General features: G+C 42.8%; 1 protein-coding gene across 1 annotated transcript in view; it reads right to left on the bottom strand.

Annotated features, from left to right (window-relative positions):
- Positions 1-11,483: 11,483 nt before the first annotated feature.
- UBE2QL1 (ubiquitin conjugating enzyme E2 QL1) overlaps positions 11,484-22,038 on the bottom strand; it is a 59,556-nt gene continuing 49,001 nt past the window's right edge. Inside the window, exon 2 of the mRNA XM_060774603.2 lies at positions 11,484-12,887. Coding sequence (XP_060630586.2) covers positions 12,756-12,887 — 132 coding nt within the window. The 3' untranslated portion in view covers positions 11,484-12,755. The remainder of the gene's footprint in view (positions 12,888-22,038) is intronic.

The raw sequence follows: 22,038 nt of genomic DNA, 5'->3' as shown, positions 1-22,038 counted from the left end.
GAAGATTTCCCCTTATCTTACTTAAAGAGTGACAGAAACTTTTGCCAAACAATTCTTTACTCTAGTGAGCCATTTCCGATGCTAGAGATTAGGATCTCCTTCTTTTATCCATGCAAGTGTGTCTTTGGTGGGCGGTTTCAGTAATCGCTAATGGCTTTTGTTTCTGAAGGCCAGGGGGTTCCCTTACATATTTCTTTGGAGGGAGAAGGGGCAAAGGGTCAGGAATACAAGGAAACATAAAAAAACATATAGAAATTATACACAGGAAAATCATATGCAGGCATCTTCCCATCCAGGGCCCCAGAGAGAAATTAATAATACCAGTTATAAAAAGCAGACGATATCACGACACAGCATGAATTCATAAGTTGTCTTGAAGAAAGTTCGTTGGTAGAGAGCGAGTCCTTGAAGAGAGTGAAGTCCAGGAATGCAGCAGAATTCAAAAAGCCACCAAAGGGAGTCTATAGAGTTCCACTGGGCCAAGACACAAAGCCCTGCAGTGCTGGGATGGAAGCTGGTCCCATGCTCCTTGGAAAACTACAGCTCTCGAGAGAGAGGCAGAGACCACAAGGTCTAGCCATTTCTGAAGTTTCACGGGGTCCTCATTGTTGTTAGGGTCTTGGCAAATTGACCAAGACTTAACCCCTATTGTGCAGTCTGGTACCCTTGTCCTTTGCAGAGCTATAAGTTACCATCCCTTGTTACGGGGGGGGGGGGGGGCATACTTGACTTCAATTGTTAAGTTTTGGTTCTGCCTCTTTCCCCAGGGCTCTGGGAGGAGAGGGAGCCATTTTAGGTCAGTCTTGCATTGGAAAGCTTAGCTACAGGACGTGGATTAGGTCCACCTGTAGAGAAGCTTCGTTTCTCACAGCATCCGGAGGAAATTTCGGGGGGAAACAGTTCCAAAGGACTCCAGCTGGAGAATCTACAAAGCCGTGACTGGTAGGTCTACTCGGGACCCAAGAAGCAATTTGGAGCCGGGAGTAGAGCTCACACCAGCAAAGTTTAGAAAGTAGATTGCCCTAGGAGGGGTTAAAAAGGGTTTTCCTCTTAAAGAAAAGAAACAGTTCACGAAGCCAGTTGCCTGTCCCTTGTGGACAAGATTAAGAGAGCCACCAGTTGATTCAAAGCCTTGAAGCATTTGTTCAATTTGTTGAAGATCTAAGAAGTATTTGATTGTTTGTTGAAGACTTAAGCAATAATAAAGGACTTTGTTAAACCTTTTAAGCTTCTAAAGACTCTGTATAGGAAAATCCTTAGGGCCTCTCACTCGAGGCACCCCAGCTTCCCACTGGGCACAAAGAGCATGTCCTGTTCAAAAGCTAACTGCTATAGGCCCAGCGCGTGACAGCACAAAAGGAGTAACCCAATAGTTTGCATGCCCATGCACAAAGAAGAAGAATTTTTTTGTTGTTGTGTCAGGAGCAACTTGAGAAACTGCAAGTCGCTTCTGGTGTGAGAGAATTGACCGTCTGCAAGGACGTTGCCCAGGGGATGCATGGATATTTTTGATGTTTTATCATCCTTGTGGGAGGCTTCTCTCATGTCCCCACATGAGGAGCTGGAGCTGATAGAGGGAGCTCGTCCATGCTCTCCCTGGATTTGATCCTGTGACCTGTCAGTCTTCAGTCCTGCCAGCACAGGGGTTTAACCCACTGTGCCACTGGGGGCTCCAGAGCAATTGAAACAGTATTACTGGTGCAATTCACCTTAACCCAAGTTGCCACAGAGCTATATGAAGCATCAGTTGATGACAACACATTAGACATTCATTAATATTAATTACTAGCGGTCCCCTGCCATGCGTTGCTGTGGCCCAGTCTGGTGATCTGGAAAATAAAGTAATTAGAAAGTATTGGTTTCTAATATATGTAATTTCTTTATGCTGATGAGTAAACAGTATTTCTTGCTGTTTCTTTGTCAGTGTTGATGTGGAGATTGTCTGGTTTGCCTACTCTGGAACATGCAACATATAATTGTCCTTCTTTAGGGTCCCTTTCAAATCTATGATACTATATTTCTGTGTGTGAATCATATATATTTATCTATATCTATGGCTGGATGGCTCTTTATCAGGAGGGCTTTGATTATGTTTTCTTGCCCTGGTGAAGGGAGTTGGGCTGGATGGCTTTAAGTATGGGCATTCTGTGTGGGGTGTTTGCCCCAATTCTGTCATTGGTGGGGTTCAGCATGCTCTTTGATTGTAGGTGAACTATAAATCCCAGTAAATACAACTCCCAAATGTCAAGGTCTATTTTCCCCAAACTCCATCTGTGTTCATATTTGGGCATATGGAATATTTGGTCCAGATCCTTCATTGTTTGAGTCTACAGAGCTCTCTGAATGAACTACAACTCTTAAACTCAAGGTCAATGCCCACCAAACCCTTCTAGTGTTTTCTGTTGGTCATGGGAGTCCTGTATGCCATGCAGAGGCGGCCCTAGGTAATTTTCAACGGTAAGCAAACAGTATTTTGGCTCCCCCGCCCCAACCAATCACCATATTTTCTGTTCATCATGGGAGTTCTGTGTGCCATATTTGGTTCAATTTCATCATTAGTGGAGTTCAGAATGCTCTTTGATTGTAGGTGAACTATACATCCCAGTAACTACAACTCGCATACGTCAAGGTCTATTTTCCCCCAAGAGCGTCTCAAGAGCGCCCCTGGGCAAAATCAACTATACTGCAAATGCTTACTTTGTGTAATGGGTTGAGCCGCCCCTGGTGCCACGGTTGGTTCAATTCCATCACTGGTGGAGTTCAGAATGCTCTTTGATTGTAAGTAAACTATAAATCCCAGCAACTACAACTCCCAAATGACAAAATCGTTTTTTTGAGTGATGGTTACTCCTTGGGTTAGTAGGTGTCTTGTGGCCAAATTTGGCGGCAATTCGTCCAGTGGTTTTTGAGTTATGTTAATCCCACAAACGAACATTACATTTTTATTTATATAGATCAGCCTGTCCTGTTGGAGCAACAACTTGCTACTTGTTAACTTCTCTTGAGAAGCTCTCCAGAAGTAATATAGTTCAGTGGTAAACAGTCATCGACTTTGTAACAAGTGGCTCGAGGCAAAGGTTACTCTGTGGTAATAATATGAATTATTATGCAATACAGAGTGCTGGAAACTCTGTGCCCAGAGGCTAGACATAGCCAGATGTCTCTTATCCTTATATGACCGAAAAAGCTGAAGATGACTCTTAATTAAATTTACAATGCAGATTCTTTCAAGCATCTCCTTGTTACACGTTAACCCCCCATCTCATTTTCTTCTACAGCAGTACACTACTCAGTGTGTGTGTGTGTGTGTGTGTGTGTGTGTAACTGCATGTGTACTCTTATCTACTGTTCATAATGCTATAGCAATGATCTGGAATGGTTGATTTGTCTGGGAAACTGGTTCTGCTACCTGTAGTGCATCATTATCTTTTTTTTTTTTGTCAGATGTGATATTTGAAACTGAGTTGGAAAGTGAATTGAAACAAATTGAAACTGAATCCAGACAAGACAGGGTTACTCCTGGTCAGTCGAAAGGTCGAACAGGGCATACTGTTTTCATTCACTGGACCAAATTTGGCACAAATACACAATATGCCCAAATTTGAATACTGGTGGGGTTGGGGGGAAATTGATTTTGTCATTTTGGAGTTGTAACTGCTGGGATTTCTAGTTCACCTACAATCAAAGAGTATTCTGAACTCCACCAACAATGGAATGGAACCAAACTTGGAACACAGAACTCCCATGACCAACAGAAATTACTGGAAGAGTTTGCTGGGCATTGACCTTGAGTTTGGGAGTTGTAGTTCACCTACATCCAGAGATCACTGTGGACACAAACAATGATAGATCTGGACGAAACGTGGCATGAAAAGTCAATATGCCCAAATGTGAACACTGGTGGAGTTTGGGGAAAATAGACCTTGACATTTGGGAGTTGTAGTTGCTGGGATTTATAGTTCACCTACAATCAAAGAGCATTCTGAACTCCACCAACGATGGAATGGAACCAAAATTGGCACACAGAACTCCCATGACCAACAGAAATTACTTGAAGGGTTTGATGGGCATTGACCTTGAATTTGGGAGTTGTAGTTCACCTACATCCAGAGATCACTGTGGACTCAAACAATGATAAATCTGGACCAAACATGACATGAAAAGTCAATATGCCCAAATGTGAACACTGGTGCAGTTTGGGGAAAATAAACCTTGACATTTGGGAGTTGTAGTTGCCGGGATTTATAGTTTACCTACAATGAAAGAGCACTCTGAACCCCAGCGACAGAATTGGGCCAAACGTCCCACACAGAACCCCCATGACCAACAGAAAAAATTGTTTTCTGATGGTCTTTGGTGACCCCCCGACCCCCCCCAGGGGTCCCGACCCCCAGGTTGAGAAACGCTGCTATAACACCTAGTGTTTGATGATTGTATCTCATCCTCATCCATGTACTAAGCAGAGCTAGAGTTCTGTATTTAATCCTTTTGTTCCATTACATTTTCATTGTATTCCACAATTTGGAAGAGAAGGGATCCATTACTAAGTGACTCTACAAATCTGTATAATGCAGTCATAATCTGAAGAGGAAAGGGCTTCTAAATAATGGAGACACTTAATTAGAATTGGAACCGTTACAGTTCAGTGATGTAAAAATAGCAGCAACAACCATCTCAGAATGCTTGTTTCAAAAGCTTCATTCATCAAAAACTTCATGGACAATTCTAAGATGTGCTAATCATAGAGTTCCTCATGTTGTTGGGTTTTTTAAAGACTTTGCAATAAGTGCCAAAAATACTAAAAGAACTAGCAAATTCATGAAGCAGCACTGTAGTTCTAGAGATGATATTTTTATAACTCACTGGCGCAATTTGGCACAGTCACGCTGCGCAGTTCACCCATTTCATTTGTTGTGGTAATATTACAGTTTACCACCATTTGACATTCCTTTAAATAATTCACTGCAGGATTCCTTGGATAGTATTATTGTTAATATACCATTAACCCGAGCTATATGTGAGCAGGGCGATGCCAGTGAGAACAAAACATTTTCGATTTCCAGTATTTTGTTTCTGTTCCTACTCTCATTTATACCCTGAACAGTAGCAAATTTGCTTTGACTAAGTAGCATGGAGAATTGCTTAGACTAAGCTTCCCTGCATCATAGGAAAATGAGATAGTAAGAGAGTGAAAATTAGGCTGATGACTTAATAAGCCAAGGGAGCTTCCAGAAAGACGGGGAAAAATATGTGGAAATACCGATTATCTTGATCCAGCAGTCTGGCTTTAGGCTGGGACACAGCACTGAAACAGCCTTGATCGCCTTAGTAGATGATCTTCACTGGGAGCTTGACAGGGGGAGTATGTCCCTGTTGGTTCTGCTGGACCTCTCAGTGGCCTTCAATATTGTTGACCATGGTATCCTTCTGGGATGCCTCGCAGGAATGGGACTTGGAGGTACTGCTCTGCAGTGGCTCCAGTCCTTCCTGGAGGGTCGGTCTCAGAGGGTGTTACTGGGTGACACCTGTTCAACTCCACAACCATTGTCTTGTGGAGTTCCTCAGGGTTCAGTACTATCCCTCATGTTGTTTAACATCTACATGAAGCCGCTGGGGGAGATCATCTGCTTCCCTGGAGACTAGGACGCGGAATAATGGCTTCAAACTACAAGAAAGGAGAACTTCCTGACTGTGAGAGCCATTCAGCAGTGGAACTCTCTGCCCCAGAGTGTGGTGGAGGCTCCTCCTTTGGAAGCTTTTAAACAGAGGCTGGATGGCCATCTGTCGGGGGTGATTTGCATGCAATATTCCTGCTTCTTGGCAGGGGGTTGGACTGGATGGCCCATGAGGTCTCTTCCAACGCTTTGATTCTATGATCCGGAATTTCGGAGTAAGTTGTTATCTGTATGCAGGGCGGCTCAACCCATTACGCAAAGTAAGCATTTGCAGTATAGTTGATTTTGCCCAGGGGTGCTCTTGAGGCGCTCTTGGGGGAAAATAGACCTTGACATATGCGAGTTGTAGTTACTGGGATGTATAGTTCATCTAAAATCAGAGCATTCTGAACTCCACCAATGATGGAAGTGAACCAAATATGGCACACAGAACTCCCATAACAAACAGAAAAAATATATCAATGATTGGTTGGGGGGGGGGGGGGGGGCGGGGGGCGCCAAAATACTGTTTGCTTACCGTTGAAAATTACATAGGGCCACCTCTGTCTGTATGCAGATGATGTCCAAATCTGTCACTCCTTCCCACCTGTTACTAAGGAGGCTGTTCAGACCTTAACTGGTGCTTGGCTGCTGTGTCGGACTGGATGAGGGCTAAGAAATTGAAACTGAATCCAGACAAGACAACGGTCCTCCTGGTCAATCATAAGGCCGAACAGGGCATAGGGTTACAGCCTGTGTTGGATGGGGTTACACTCCCCCTGAAGACGCAGGCTTGCAGCTTGGGAGTGATCCTGGATTCATTGATGAGCCTGGAACTCCAGGTTTCGGCAGTGGCTAGGGGAGCTTTTACACAGTTAAAACTTATGTGCCAGTTGCGCCCGTACCTTGGGAAGTTTGATCTGGCTATGGTTGTCCACGCTCTGGTTACATCTTGAATAGATTACTGCAATGCGCTCTACGTGGGTCTGCCTTTGAAGATGGTTCAGAAACTCCAGCTAGTCCAACAGGCAGTAGCCAGATTACTAACTGGAGCGACATACAGGGAACATACCACACCCGTTATGTCAGCTCCACTGGCTGCCGGTCAATCTCCGATCCCAATTGAAAGTGCTGGTTTTGACCTATAAAGCTCTATAAGGTTCTGGCCCAGCTTACTTGTCCGAATGCATCTGCTGCTACATCCCTTCTCGTAATTTAAGATCATCTAGGGAGGCCCTGCTCTCACTTCCGTTAACATCACAAATGCGTTTGGCGGGAACGAGAGACAGAGCCTTCTTGGCTGTGCGCCCCGTCCCCGCCTATGGAACACGCTCCCAAATGAGATAAGATTGACTCCATCCCTCCTGGCTTTCAGGGAGAAATTAAAATCATGGTTTTGGGACCAGACTTTAGGACAGCAGACATAATTAGCACTTTAGTTGGACATTGACTGGAATGTCGTTACGGCTGATGATACTATGATATTGTTTTACTGTTTTTTTAATTAATGCTGTATGCATTGTTTTTAATGATGGCTTTATGTATTTCATTGTGGTTATATTATTGTAATTGTTATGTAGCGGCATTGTATCATTACTAAATGTAAGCCATCCCGAATCCCCGTTCGATGCATCCCCCATTCTGTATCTGCATTTCATTTTTCTGCCTAAGTGGAGTATCTTGCATTTGTCTGTCTACTAAGTAGAAGATGCTGGCCTAATTAGGCACTTTGTGTCTTCTGACAGCTGCTATAAATTTCCCAGGCAACTCCCCTAGCAGCTTTCTTTCTTGGTCACTGGTAGTACTCTTTAACATTTTCTTGACCTTGGACTATGAACTATTACTACTTGCTAGCTTTACCAAGACTACAGCCTTGCTGTACCATTCTGGATCAGTCCACAGCCACCCGTTTTCTTCTCCCTTCATCCTATTAGATATCCTGCAATGACCTGGACTGAATAAATTACTCAATACCTCTAGTATTCTAGCTGTTTGTTGACTGGAACATTGAACACAGATGAATGGAAGGTGCTACATCTAGGCAGGAAAAATAAAATGTACAAATGTATGTTTCTCTATGGCAGAGCGATTGGACAATATAGATGTTGTGGTCCCTTCAAAGATCCTTTGATTCTATTTCTGTCTGTGTAAGTCGCTAAAAGGATGCCAATCATTATTTAGTAATGAAATGGAGTAAATTAAGTTTTATGAGTTACTAGACGTCCCTTACCACACATTGTTGTGGTCTTGTCTGTATATATGTTCTTTGTGTGTGCATATATGTGTGTTTGCGTATATATATGTAGTTTTGCACATGCATTGTAATGTAATTATTTATTTATTTATTTTTGGCTTTTAGAGTCTCTTCTGCTGTGATTTTCAGTGTTTTTATGAGTGATGGTCTCTCGTTGGCCTGATAGGTGTATTGTGTCCAAATTTGGTGTCAATTCGTTGAGCGGTTTTTGAGTTATGTTAATCCCACAAACGAACATTACATTTTTATTTATATAGAAGATTACATTATAATATTATAATAATGTGTATATATATTATATTACTAGCCATCCCCTGCCACGTGTTGCTGTGGTCCACTCTGGTGGTCATGAGGGTTCTGTGTGGGAGGTTTAGCCCAATTCTATCGTTGGTGGGGTTCAGAATGCTCTGTGATTGTAGGTGAACTACAAATCAAAGCAACTACAACTCCCAAATGTCAAGGTCTATTTTCCCCAAACTCCACAAGTGTTCACATCTGGGCATATTGAGTATTCGTGTAGAGTTTGGTCCAGATCCATCATTGTTTGAGTCCACAGTGCTCTCTGGATGAAGGTGATCTACAACTCCAAAACCAAAGGACACCGCCTACCAAACCCTTCCAGTATTTTCTGTCGGTCATGGGAGAACTGTGTGCCAAGTTTGGTTCATTTCCATCGTTGGTGGGGTTCAGAATGCTCTTTGATTGTAGGTGAACCCTAAATCCCAGCAACTACAACTCCCAAATGACAAACTCATTTTTTTTTTGAGTGAAGGACATACATTGGGTTGTTAGGTGGCTTGTGTCCAAATTTGGTGCCAATTCGTCCTGGGGTTTTTGAGTTCTGTTAATCCCACAAACGAACATTACATTTTTATTTATATAGATTCTCCATATATTTCGATATTTGCATCCTGCTTCTATGCATGTTTACTATTGTTGTTGTTGTTTATTTATATCCTACTTTTTCTCTCAGAGACTCAAAGCGGCTAACATTAAAAGCATTACATCATAGGCTCATCTTTCAATGCTTGCATATTACAGAGAAATTCCATTTATTTGTCGAGGAGTCCGCTCTTGTCAGTTTTTCTTACCTTTGAGACTTGTTTGGGACTGTGAAAAGTCCTGCCTGTGAAAAGGGCAGATACCTCCTTCTATAATAGTTGAATGTTCTTTTAGCTTTATCACACATTCAAAGTGATACATATTGTGTTATTCACATTTGTTTTCAGCAGCCAAAATGCATTTACAGGCTAAAACAAATTGTGTTCCTTTTTTCAAGGCATTATATTTTCTGACAGCACTTGTTCCGAACCAATTAGATAAATGGGAGATTCCTGTATAGATCTAATTCTGCTCCTCATCTATATCCATAACACTCATAGAACATAGAATCAAAGAGTTGGAAGAGACCTCATGGGCCATCCAGTCCAACCCCCCTGTCAAGCAGGAATATTGCATTCAAATCACCCCCGACAGATGGCCATCCAGCCTCTGTTCAAAAGCTTCCAAAGAGGGAGCCTCCACCACACTCCAGGGCAGAGAGTTCCACTGCTGAACGGCTCTCACAGTCAGGAAGTTCTTCCTCATGTTCAGATAGAATCTCCTTTCTTGTAGTTTGAAGCCACTGTTTTGTGTCCTAGTCTCCAGGGAAGCAGAAAACCATCTTGCTCTCTCTTCCCTATGGCTTCCTCTCACATATTTATACATGGCTATCGTATCTCCTCTCAGCCTTCTCTTCTTCAGGCTAAACATGCCCAGTTCCTTAAGTCGCTCCTCATAGGGCTTGTTCTCCAGACCCTTGATCATTTTAGTCGCCCTCCTCTGGACACATTCCAGCTTGTCAATATCTCTCTTGAATTGTGGTGCCCGGAATTGGACACAATATTCCAGGTGTGGTCTAACCAAAGCGGAATAGAGGGGTAGCATGAATTCCCTAGATCTGGACACTATGCTCCTATTGATGCAGGCCAAAATCCTATTGGCTTTTTTTGCCGCCACATCACATTGTTGGCCTCATGTCCACGAGGACTCCAAGATCTCTTTCACACGTACTGCTCTCGAGCCAGGAGTCCCCCATTTTGTATCTTTGCATTTCGTTTTTCCTGCCAAAGTGGAGTATCTTGCATTTGTCACTGTTGAACTTCATTTTGTTAGTTTTGGCCCATCTCTCTAATCTGTCAAGATCGTTTTGAATCCTGCAACTGTTCTCTGGAGTATTGGCTATCCCTCCCAATTTGGCGTCGTCTGCAAACTTGATGATCATGCCTTCTAGCCCTATCTAAGTCATTAGTATTTATATATAACCAACATGTCTCCTCTCAGCCTTCTCTTCTTCAGGCTTAACATGCCCAGCTCTTTAAGCCGCTCCTCATAGGGCTTGTTCTCCAGAGCCTTGATCATTTTAATCGCCCTCCAGCTTGTCAATATCTCTCTTCAATTGTGGTGCCCAGAATTGGACACAATATTCCAGGTGTGGTCTAACCAAGGCACTCCAAGATCTTTTTTCACACGTACATTCATTTATCTGTGCATAAACCCTTATAGTATCCATCCATTTGTGTTCACATCCTCCTATGCAGGTTTTCCCCTCATTAACTGCTTCTGAACATGGACAATATATGACTGAATCCATTTCATTTACCAATGGGTCCACAATGTGGTAGAGCAATGGTTCCTCAACCTGTGGGTCCCTAGGTGTTTTGGCCTTGTTGTTGTTGTTCAGTCGTCTCCGACTCTTTGTGACCTCATGGACCAGGCCACGCCAGAGCTCCCTGTCAGCCGTCACCACCCCCAGCTCCTTCAGGGTCAGTCCAATCACTTCAAGGATGCCATCCATCCATCTTGCCCTTGGTCAGCCCCTCTTCCTTTTACCTTCCACCTTCCCCAGCATAATTGTCTTCTCCAGGCTTTGCTGTCTCCTCATGATGTGACCAAAGTACTTCAACTTTGTCTCTAGTATCCTTCCCTCCAATGAGCAGTCAGGCTTTATTTCCTGGAGGATGTACTGGTTGGATCTTCTCGCAGTCCAAGGCACTCTCAGCACTTTCCTCCAGCACCACAGCTCAAAAGCATCGATCTTCCTTCGCTCAGCCTTCCCTAAGGTCCAGCTCTCACATCTGTAGGTGACTACAGGGAATACCATGGCTTTGACTAGGTGGATCTTTGTTGTGATGTTTGCCATTGCCTTCCTCAGGGATCACGCTTGGTCTGACTTCTCTGCCACGACCGTCCCGCATTGGGTGGCCCTTCACGGTTTCGCTCATGACATCATTGAGGTGCTCAAGCTCCAGCGCCACAACAAGGCGGTGATCCTTTGCTGGAGAGTTTTGGCCTACAACTCCCATAAATCCTAGCCGGTTTACCAGCTATTAGGATTTCTGGAAGGCCAAAACATCTGGGGACTCACAGGTTGAGAACCACTGCCATAGAGGCTGGGCTTGCTGCATCACCACCCACTGCCATTCAACCCAAATGTCATGCACCACTTCAACTGCCTCTGCTAATATAGATTAGTAAGATTGCTAATGCTATGATGTTATCCTTCAAAAACAATGATTTCAATCTCGAGGCAATCACATGGTTCGGTTGACTTTATTTAAAATGTGTCCAACACAATTCTCCACTGGGGTTCCATGTTCCAAACTCATCGTTTGTATAATTAGGATCATTAGATGAAGTCTTAAAAACTTGTTCCAATAGAGGAGGGGATGTGAATCCCTGGGGATCCTGCTGGACATTTATTTATATTAATTGATTTTCTCTGACATCGGGCTCAATGTACTTTGTCTATTATGTGGGAGGAATGGGAAAATTCAGACATGCAAATAGTCACAAAAATGCCTCGAAAACCTTGACATAGGTTTTGTAACTGGCCAATCATTCCGAACTGAGTACCATACATTTAAGACAAATTCTTCTGCATTTTGTTTCACTTTGGCTGTTGCAGAAGTGGACAGGTAAATATACTATTCTAGCGTACCTCATCCAACTGGGAAAATATAAAGTATTTGGCCACCAACTTCGTACAGCTCCTTGGCATGGGTTCATCCGGTACCTAAGCCGCCTTCAGCTCATCCTGATACGATCACGTTGGATTTATTACTGAACCACAGCACACAATACCACCATAGCTAGCACATTTTGCCCAACTGGATGCTTTTTTAAAAAAAGAAAAACCCACTAGAGTTTGTGTCTTTGCTAGAATTCTGTTTTTGTTATGAACCAAAGGTCATATTACAGAGCACAAATGAGGTCTAAAATTTAGCCACAGCAGACCACAGCTCCACAGGAAAAAAAAACACACCTTCAAGTTAGGTTGACCTGCTTGAAAACATAGATTAAAAACAGTACAGCAAACATGGATCTGCAATGCACTGTTTTTCTATTTAAATATTAACGGCTTCAGTTTACATTTAAATGAACTAAGCAACAATGGATGGGATTTCCAGTACTGCTGGTTGGTGTTGCTGTGCCATGGGGAAAAGCAGGCGAAAATGTGTGGCTCAGATGGAGAAGTCGGGCAGGGGATGGCGGGGCAAGTGATACAATCTCAACATCTCTTTTAAAGTGACTTAAAGATGATCAATTGATCATTCACCAGTTTCAAAATATAATCGTATACAGCATTTCATTTCCCTTCCCTCCCCCTCCCTCCCTCCCTCCCTCCCTCCCCTTGCAAACAGATCTGTTCATAAATAATTTGGATGTCTCCATGACATTCATGATATCTAACAGAAGCTGAAGTAGAAAAAGGATGGATGTGGTATACAGCATTGAGGAAATGTCAAAGAGTCTTTAATTTCTGTCGTTGTTTTGTTTAGCGTCTGAGGTGGGGGTTTGAAGTTGTATCAGCCATCAGACACGGGGGGAGTGACCCACCCATACTTTTCGTGGGTCTTCACCAGGCTCTTAAAAGTTGCTTCGGCTTCCTTACGACTGAAGGACTTTTTTGATTTCCCAGCTTTTCTGCAGATGCGGCCCTGGAAAGGAAAGAAAAAGGAAAGAAAATCTTTATTCAGTGTCTTGGGATGCACTAAAGTACTAAAGAAGTTCTTATTAATTATTAAATTATTATTATTATTATTATTATTATTATTATTATTATTATCTTTATTTGTACCCCGCTAGATTCTCCCGAAGGATTCAATGCGGCTTACAAAGGCCAAGGCCTCAATACACAACATAACAATACAACCTAAAGCAAATTAAAACAATTAAAGCAATATTAAACAACAAAACAACAAGCAATAAACAATACACCAAAACACAATAAAACTGGCCGGACCAGAGTAATGGGTACAGAATTAAAAGTGCTGATGTGACAGGTGATACGTAAGGATTATAGAGTTGGTGCAATGTGCAGTGTGCGGCAATCTTAGTTCTACTAAAGTGCTTCTGGGACTTGGTATTGGAGATTTCCTATTCTGGGAAGGCACATCGGAACAGCCAGGTCTTCAAGTTCTTTCTGAAGACAGCCAATGTAGGGGCCTGTCTAAGATATTTGGGGAGGGTGTTCCAGAGTCGGGGGGCCACCACAGAAAATGCCCTGTCTCGTGTCCCCACCAAACGCGCCTGCGATGCAGGTGGAATCATGAGCAGGGCCTCTCCAGATGAACAAAGTGAACGCGTGGGTTCGTAAACGGAGATGCGGTCACGCAGGTAGACTGGTCCCAAACCGTTCAGGGCTTTGTAGGTAAGCACCTGCACCTTAAATTGGGCTCGGAAAATAAACGGCAGCCAGTGAAGCTCCTTGAACAGGAGGGTTGACCTCTTTCTGAAGGGAGCACGAGTTAACATCCTGGCCGCAGCCCGTTGGACCAGTTGAAATTTCCGAGCCGTTTTTAAGGGCAGCCCCACATAGAGCGCATTACAGTAGTCCAATCTAGAGGTGACTAAGGCATGGACCACCCCAGCCAGATCAGCCTTCGCGAGGTACGGTCGCAGTTGGTGCACGAGTCTTAATTGTGTGAAAGCCCTCCCAGACACCGCCGACGCCTGAGCCTCAAGCATAAGCGATAAATCCAAGAGGACTCCCAAACTGCGGACCTGTGGTTTCAGGGGGAGTGTAACCCCGTCCAACACAGGTTGCCACCCTATACCCCGGTCAGGTTTACGATCGACCAGGAGGACCTCTGTCTTGTCAGGATTGATCTTCAGCTTGTTCCTCCTCATCCAGATAGACACAGCGGCCAGGCACTCGTCCAGCACCCGAGAGGCCTCCTTGGAATTCATAGCGACTCCAGCTGAAATTCCAATGGAATTCTGAAACCCAGTGATAACAATTCCTTCGGTGAGAGACAGAGTTGTCCTCCTTGCAGTTGTCTTTCAGATGTTATAATAATAATAATAATAATTAACTTTATTTATACCCCACTAACAACTCCCGAAGGACTCGGTGTGGCTCACAAGAGGCCAAGGCCCAACACATCAATAAAACAACAGCATAACAAATACAACAACAGGGTATAGGGTTACAGCCTGTACTGGATGGGGTTACACTCCCCCGAAGTCGCAGGTTCACAGCTTGGGAGTGATCCTGGACTCATCGCTGAGCTTGGAGCCCCAGGTCTCAGCGGTGACCGGGAGAGCTTTTGCGCAATTAAAACTTGTGCACCAGTTGCACCCGTATCTGGCCACAGTGGTCCATGCTCTTGTTACATCCCGTATAGACTACTGCAACGCACTCTACGTGGGGTTACCCTTGAAGACTGTTCGGAAACTTCAACTGGTCCAGCGAGCGGCAGCCAGATTGCTTACCGGAGCGACATACAGGGAACACACCACCCCCTTGCTGTGTCAGCTCCAGTGGCTGCTGATTCAGTTCCGAGCACAATTCAAGGTGCTGGTTTTGACCTACAAAACCCTTTACGGTTCTGGTCCAGCGTATCTGTCCAAACGTATCTCCCTCTACGTCCCATCCTGGAATTTGAGATCATTCGGGGAGGCCCTGCTCTCGACCCCACCGCTATCACAAGTGAGGCTGGTGGGGACGAGTAGCAGGGCCTTCTCAGTGGTGGCCCCCCACCTGTGGAACTCACTCCCGGGAGAAATCAGGGCATCAACATCCCTCCTTGCCTTCAGGAGGAAGGTAAAGACGTGGCTATGGGACCAGGCCTTTGGGCATCCTACAATTAGATATGGAAACCAGATGGATAGGACCGACAAGGTGTGGAAATTGGAACTTAAACTATGAGACTGTGAAACGCTGACCAGCAATGAGGTTTGTATTGCTTTTATTGTTTTTATCTGCTTTTACGGGTTTTATGGTTGTTTTTGCCGATAATAATTACTGTTTCTGTTAATTGTTGTTACTGCTAAAATTGCTGTCGTTAACTGATGTTGTTGTTCTTGCTGTTATGTAATGCGGGCATCGAAGTGTGCCTTGCTTGTGTAAGCCGCCCTGAGTCCCCCCCCCGGGGTGAGAAGGACGGGGTAGAAGCAATCGAAATAAATAAATAAATAAATAAACCATAAATAAACTCATAAAGCAAAGCAATAAACATAAAAACAATAACAATAAGCATTAGATAGTAACACCACGACGCATTTAAAAACTGTAATGAATAAAATTTAAAAAATGCTGGACATGACAGGTGAAATGGATAGGTTTTTGGAGATAGGTGCGGTGTGCAGACCATCTTAAATCTCTCGTAAAGTGCATTTGGGACATGATGCTTGGAGTTTCCTATTCTGGGAAGGCACACTGGAACAGCCAGGTCTTCAAGCTCTTCCTAAAGACTGCCAACGTTGGCGCTTGTCTGATGTCCTTGGGGAGAGGGTTCCAGAGTCGGGGGACCACCACAGAGAAGGCCTTGTCCCTTGTCCCCACCAAACGTGCTTGCGAAGCAGGTGGGATCGTGAGCAGGGCCTCTCCAGATAATCGGAGAGATCGTGTGGGTTCGTATACGGAGATGCGGTCACTCAGGTTATAAGAGTTTGTTTGTAAGAGTTTTCACCAAATAAGCAAGTGTTTTAGTTGGTCTTTGTGGCATCTCATTAGATATTGGTAAATTGTGATTATATGTATTTCTATCTTGTTTTTTTTATGTAGGCTGTTAGATACTCTGGGTTCCCCCGAGGAACACAAATAGATATGTTTATGGATGTGCCTTCAAGCTGCCTGTCGACTATGATGACCCCATGAATTTAACAGGATTTATTTTACAAATACAAGAGTAGAATACTAACAAAATAATAAAAAAACATTTTGCTTTTATTACATTTTGAATCTTGTTTGTTAATTCCTTCAACACACACATAAACATGCATATTAAAACAATGAGGATAAATGTACAAACCTCATTAAAAACCCTTCCAAAGCAAACAATTAATTGCCAATAAGCCTATCTAAAAAGGATTTTTGTCTGCCGGATCGAGGTGGGGAAAAGTAGATGAAAAAACAATAACAAATGTACACATAGCACAGTTAAAATATGAGTATTAATTAAAAATACACAGTGAAAAGAGCATTAGTATTAATTAAAATTATACATATAAAAACAATCAATTCCTAATTTAAAAACTCATAATTTAAAACTCATCTGGATAGGCCTGCTAAAGAGATTTTAATATTGCATTAAATTCCCAATGAGCTTGTAATAAAAGTGGGACTAAGGGGTTCAAAATTCAAGATGGCTTATAGAGGGAGATGTGGCTGTTTACAGAGTCTGGACTCAATTGTTAATTGCAGCCACAACTTTGATTTTTGTCTGGACACAAACTGGAATTTTTTGAAAAAATAAGAGTTTGTTAATTTTCTCCAGAAACCAAAGCACCAGGATTGTGGCGCAGAGTGTCAGCTGCATTAAGATCACTCTGACCAAAAGATCATGAGTTTTAAGCCAGCCCGGGTTGGAGTGGGTTTCCAACCAATTGTGTGTAGCCTGTTGTTGATCTTTGCAACCCAAAAGAGTTGCACCTGTCAAGTAGGAAAGTTAGGTACCACCTTAAAGTGTGGGGAGGCTAAATTAACTAATTTATGAGGCCATAAAGAAGACTCTAGCAGAGCATTCCAGCGGGGAAGCACGCAGGGAATGCGGAAAGTACTTCATCAGCGTCGCAGATCGATGATGAAAGCATTAGCTCCCCTGGTGGCCAGAAAAAGTTAAATAGCCTCTGTGTATGTCTGTATATGTTTGCATGTCAAAAATTGGCATTGAATGTTTGCCATATATGTGTACACTGTAATCCGCCCTGAGTCCCCTGCGGGGTGAGAAGGGCAGAATATAAAAGCTGTAAATAAATAAATAAATAGATAAATAAATAAATAATAATTAGTAAACCACAGTTACGAGGTAGATGAAAACTGCTCTCTTGATTCAAAGGACACCATGAAAAATGCAACCTAAATTCTGTTACCAATCCTACCTAAAGTAGCCCCATTGAATCACTGGGATATGATTATGATTTACCATTCAATAATCTATTGAATGGATCTACTGTAGTTGGGACAAATCAACAGTATTCCAGGCCCTTTTTTTCTTCTTATTCCATCCTCCATTTTTGCCTATTTTCTTCACCTTGGCTTGTTTTCAATACTTTTAGTGTGAATTAAAAGTATTCACACTAAAATGTACTGAAAACTCAAACTATAAGGAAGGAGATTCCATCTGAACATTAGGAAGAACTTCCTGTCTGTCAGAGCCGTTCAGCAGTGGAACTCTCTGCCCCGGAGTGTGGTAGAGGCTCCTTCTTTGGAAGCTTTTAAACAGGCTGGATGGCCATCTGTCAGGGGTGCTTTGAATGTAACTTTCCTGCTTTTTGGCAGGGGGTTGGACTGGTTGGCCCATGAGGTTTCTTCCAACTCTATGATTCTATGAATGTTGCCAGATTGTTATCAAGCTGTGGTATCCCCCTTCTCCACCATGGAAGATGTATAGTTAACCAAGAGACCACCAGTAAATATGTGATTTTTTCCTTGTTTTTTTAAATTAAAAAGCCTTGTATTGTCAAAGGCTTTCATGGCCGGAATCACTGGGTTGTTGTAGGTTTTTTTGGGCTGTATGGCCATGGTCTAGAGGCATTCTCTTCTGACGTTTTGCCTGCATCTATGGCAAGCATCCTCAGAGGTAGTGAGGTCTGTTGGAACTAGAAAAAAGGGTTTATATATCTGTGGAATGACCAGAGTGGGACAAAGGACTCTTGTCTGCTGGAGCTAGGTGTGAATGTTTCAACTGATCACCTTGATTAGCATATAACGACCTGACATTAAAATTGCAACAGCACAACAACAGAGAGGAAACAAGCAAGGACATCTCATCACCTCTCAACAAAAGTTGGCTCCAGGCACTGTCAGGCCATTATATGCTAATCAAGGTGACCAGTTGAAACATTCACACCTAGCTCCAGCAGACAAGAGTCCTTTGTCTCACCCTGTCATTCCACAGATATACAGGGTTAGTCAAAATGCATAGGCCAATAAGCCATTCAATTGAATGGCTTATTGGCCTATGCATTTTGACTAACCCTGTATAAATCCTTTTTCCTAGTTCCAACAGACCTCACTACCTCTGAGGATGCTTGCCATAGATGCAGGTGAAATGTCAGGAGAGAATGCCTCTAGACCATGGCCATATAGCCTGAAAAAACCTACAACAACCCACTAAAAAGCCTTTCCTGGACTTACAGCATTGCACAAGTTCAATATTTCAGAAGATCAAGAACAAACCCAGCAGCAGCTGTACCCCATGAAATATATAGTTTCTAACTCTTTAAAATTGTATCTATTTTATGACTTTTGTGTAACTTGTATCTTTCAGCTGTGTACTGCATCTCTTTCCCATATAAAATGTATAAAGTGCCTTATAGAAATATAGCAAAACGTAGCCATGGAAATTGCCAGGAATGACAGAGCAGAGAAACTGAGCATTGAAGAATATCCTTGGACTGATGTAGATAAGCACAATGCAACTGCCTTCTGATCCAGGAGAAGGCATTATTGCAGCATGCTACTTGGACATATAATTTCTTTTTCTTACATTTTAATAAAACAATTAAAATAATTACAGATAGTGATGATGGTGAAAGATATTTAAACTCTGTTGTATGTTACAAGAGAATGTGTTTGGATAGTATGATGAAAGGAAGATAATTTAAATGTCTCTACAAAGTCAATTACAGTATGAAAGAAGAAAAAGGTGAAAGTATGAAATGCAAATAATGAAGAGCAAAAGGAAAGAATGTCACAAATCTCATGATCATAATTATTATTTTGGTTTTAGCAAGAATCCCATTCAAAGTAAATTGGGTGAAATAAATGAAGGAGGGCAGGTTTACCACAGTCTTTCCAACTATTTAGGTAAACAAATGAAGACTGAACTAAGGAAATGCTTCCAAGAATAGCCGATTCTGAATAAATGACAATTGATTTTTTTTATAATGATAACGAGAAGAGTGAAGCAAGCTGTAATATAGATCTCCGACGTTTTACAGAAGATCTTGGCATTAACAATGTGTCATACATGGCTGGTAACGCCTCTGCAAAATTTGGAAAAAGCACGTCAGGGTATTGGAAATTGTATCAATTAAAAACAGCACTTGATATATATAAGTACGATGTAAATGTCATATAACCAGGCATGTAGCCGGGGGGGGGGGGGGGGGGGGGGCTCAGGGGCTTCAGCCCCCCCCCCCCCCCCGAAATTCTCATGGTGGTTCGCGAAAAGGCCTTACTGGTGCATTACTTAAACTGTTATGTTTATTCATATCATGATCTGATCACCATACTCAATATATCCCATATGCATGGGGGTATTGGGGTAATGATACAAAAGGTTTGCTAGGGTAGACCCTCTTTCATTCAGACTCAGCCCCCCCCCAAAACCCAGCCCCCCCGAAACCTCCCCTGAAAAAAATTCAGCCCCCCCCCCCCAAAACGAAATCCTGGCTACGGGCCTGCATATAACCCACAAATATGGGGTGATTTTGGATTTTGCTAATGGTTGCCTTTGGAGCTTTTGAGTTTTAGGTTTGTTAAAAATATGATCTTCATTTTAAATGTTTCTCATATTTATATGGAACAACAACAAAATGACACGAAGAAGAAAAACAGTACAATGGGGAGAGGGGAAAACACAAAAAAGAACTTAATAATAATAATGATCCAATACAACAGCCAGCAGAGTGTCTGCTGTGGACTTATCTTGTTGTGTTTCTAATAATAATAATAATAATAATAATAATAATAATAATAATAATAGAATTAAAAAGTCGACAACAGACAACAAATGTAGACCCTGCAAGGATGAAACAATAGATCACATCCTGAGCTGCTGCAAGAAGATCGCTCAGACAGACTACAAGCAGAGGCACAACACCGTTGCTCAGATGATTCATTGGAACTTGTGCCACAAATACCATCTGCCTGCGACAAAGAACTGGTGGGACCACAAGCCGGAAAAAGTTACAGAGAATGAACATGCCAAACTCCTCTGGGACTTCCGGATTCAGACAAACAGAGTTTTGGAGCATAATACTCCTGACCTCACAATCGTGTTAAAAAACAAAGTATGGATCATTGATGTCGCACTCCCAGGTGACAGCAGGATTGCAGAGAAACAACTGGAAAAGCTGACACGATATGAGGATTTAAAAACCGAACTGCAAAGACTGGGGCACAAACCAGTAAAGGTGGTCCCAGTGGTGATCGGCACACTGGGTGTAGTGCCTAAAGACCCTGGCCTGCATTTAAACACAATCAATGCTGACAAAATTACCATTTGCCAGCTGCAGAAAGCCACCTTACTGGGATCTGCATGCATTATTCGCCGATACATCACACAGTCCTAGACACTTGGAAAGTGTCCGATGTGTGATCCAATTCAACGACCAGCAGAGTGTCTGCTGTGGACTCATCTTGTTGTGTTTCAAATAATAATAAGACCTCTGAGGATGCTTGCCATAGGTGCAGGCGAAACGTCAGGAGAAATGCCTCTAGAACATGGCCATATAGCCCGAAAAAAACCCACAAGAACCTAGTGATTCCAGCCATGAAAGCCTTTGACAATAATAATAATAATAATAATAATAATAATAATAATAATAAACTAAATAAAACTGTGTCTGCTTCTTGGTCTCAAAAGGGTTAGCTTTCCATTTTGCTTTAAACAATATATGTGAATAAAAGATATGCTCGGGTTTTGGGAGTGGGTGTGGGGACAAAAATCCACACAAAAGCGGGTTTTTAAAGCCTGCTTCATGGAAAGGGTAGAAAAGATAATGAAGTGGGTAAGCACCATTAAAATAGAAAAGTTCCAAGAATTAGTAAAAAAGATTTAGCAAAAATGGCACTGAATCCCAGCTCCTTCTATTGGAGAAGGAAAAAAAGACCTGCACACACATCCATATTCTCCTTTCATTTGTCCTTGACCCACCCCCTTCTCCATCTGACTTGTAACAAGGGGTGAAATAATGATACCTTCCCACCTCCTCTTGTAGATACAGTTTTTTGTCATGTCAGGAATGACTTGAGAAACTGCAAGCTGGTGTGAGAGAATTGGCCGTCTGCATGAACGTTGCCCAGGAGACACCCGGATGTTTTGATGTGCTATCATCCTTGTGGGAGGCTTCTTTCATGTCCCAATATGAGGGGCTGGAGCTGATAGAGGGAGCTTATCCGCGCTCGCCCCGGATTCGAACCTGCGACCTATCAGTCTTCAGTCCTGCTGGCACAGGGGGCTCCAAAGTTTGAACTACTGAGGGTAAATACTGAATTTCTAATGTGGGGAGGAGAAGGAACATAAATGTATTTTCAGTATTTTACAGTTCAAACTATTGAGGGTAAATACTGAAAATACATTTATGTTCCTTTTCCTCCCCACATTAGACATTCTGGTGTGTGCAGTCCAGGGTGGGAGACAGGCATGTAGCCGGGGGGGGGGGTCTTGAGGGGCTTCAGCCCCCCCCCCCGAAATTCTCGTGGTGGTTCGCGAAAAGGCCTTACTGGTGCATTATTTAAACTGTTATGTTTATTCATATCATGATCGGATTACCATACTCAATATATCCCATATGCATGGGGGTATTGGGGTAATGATACAAAAGGTTTGCTAGGGTAGACCCTCTTTCACTCAGACTCAGCCCCCCCCCCCAAACCCAGTCCCCCCGAACTCCCCCTGAAAAAAATCAGCCCCC

The sequence above is a fragment of the Anolis sagrei genome, chromosome 4 (assembly GCF_037176765.1).
Source record: "Anolis sagrei isolate rAnoSag1 chromosome 4, rAnoSag1.mat, whole genome shotgun sequence".
Classification (NCBI taxonomy): domain Eukaryota; kingdom Metazoa; phylum Chordata; class Lepidosauria; order Squamata; family Dactyloidae; genus Anolis; species Anolis sagrei.
The sequence above is the reverse complement of the archived record's forward strand: the minus strand, read 5'-3'. Positions and strand labels throughout refer to the sequence as shown.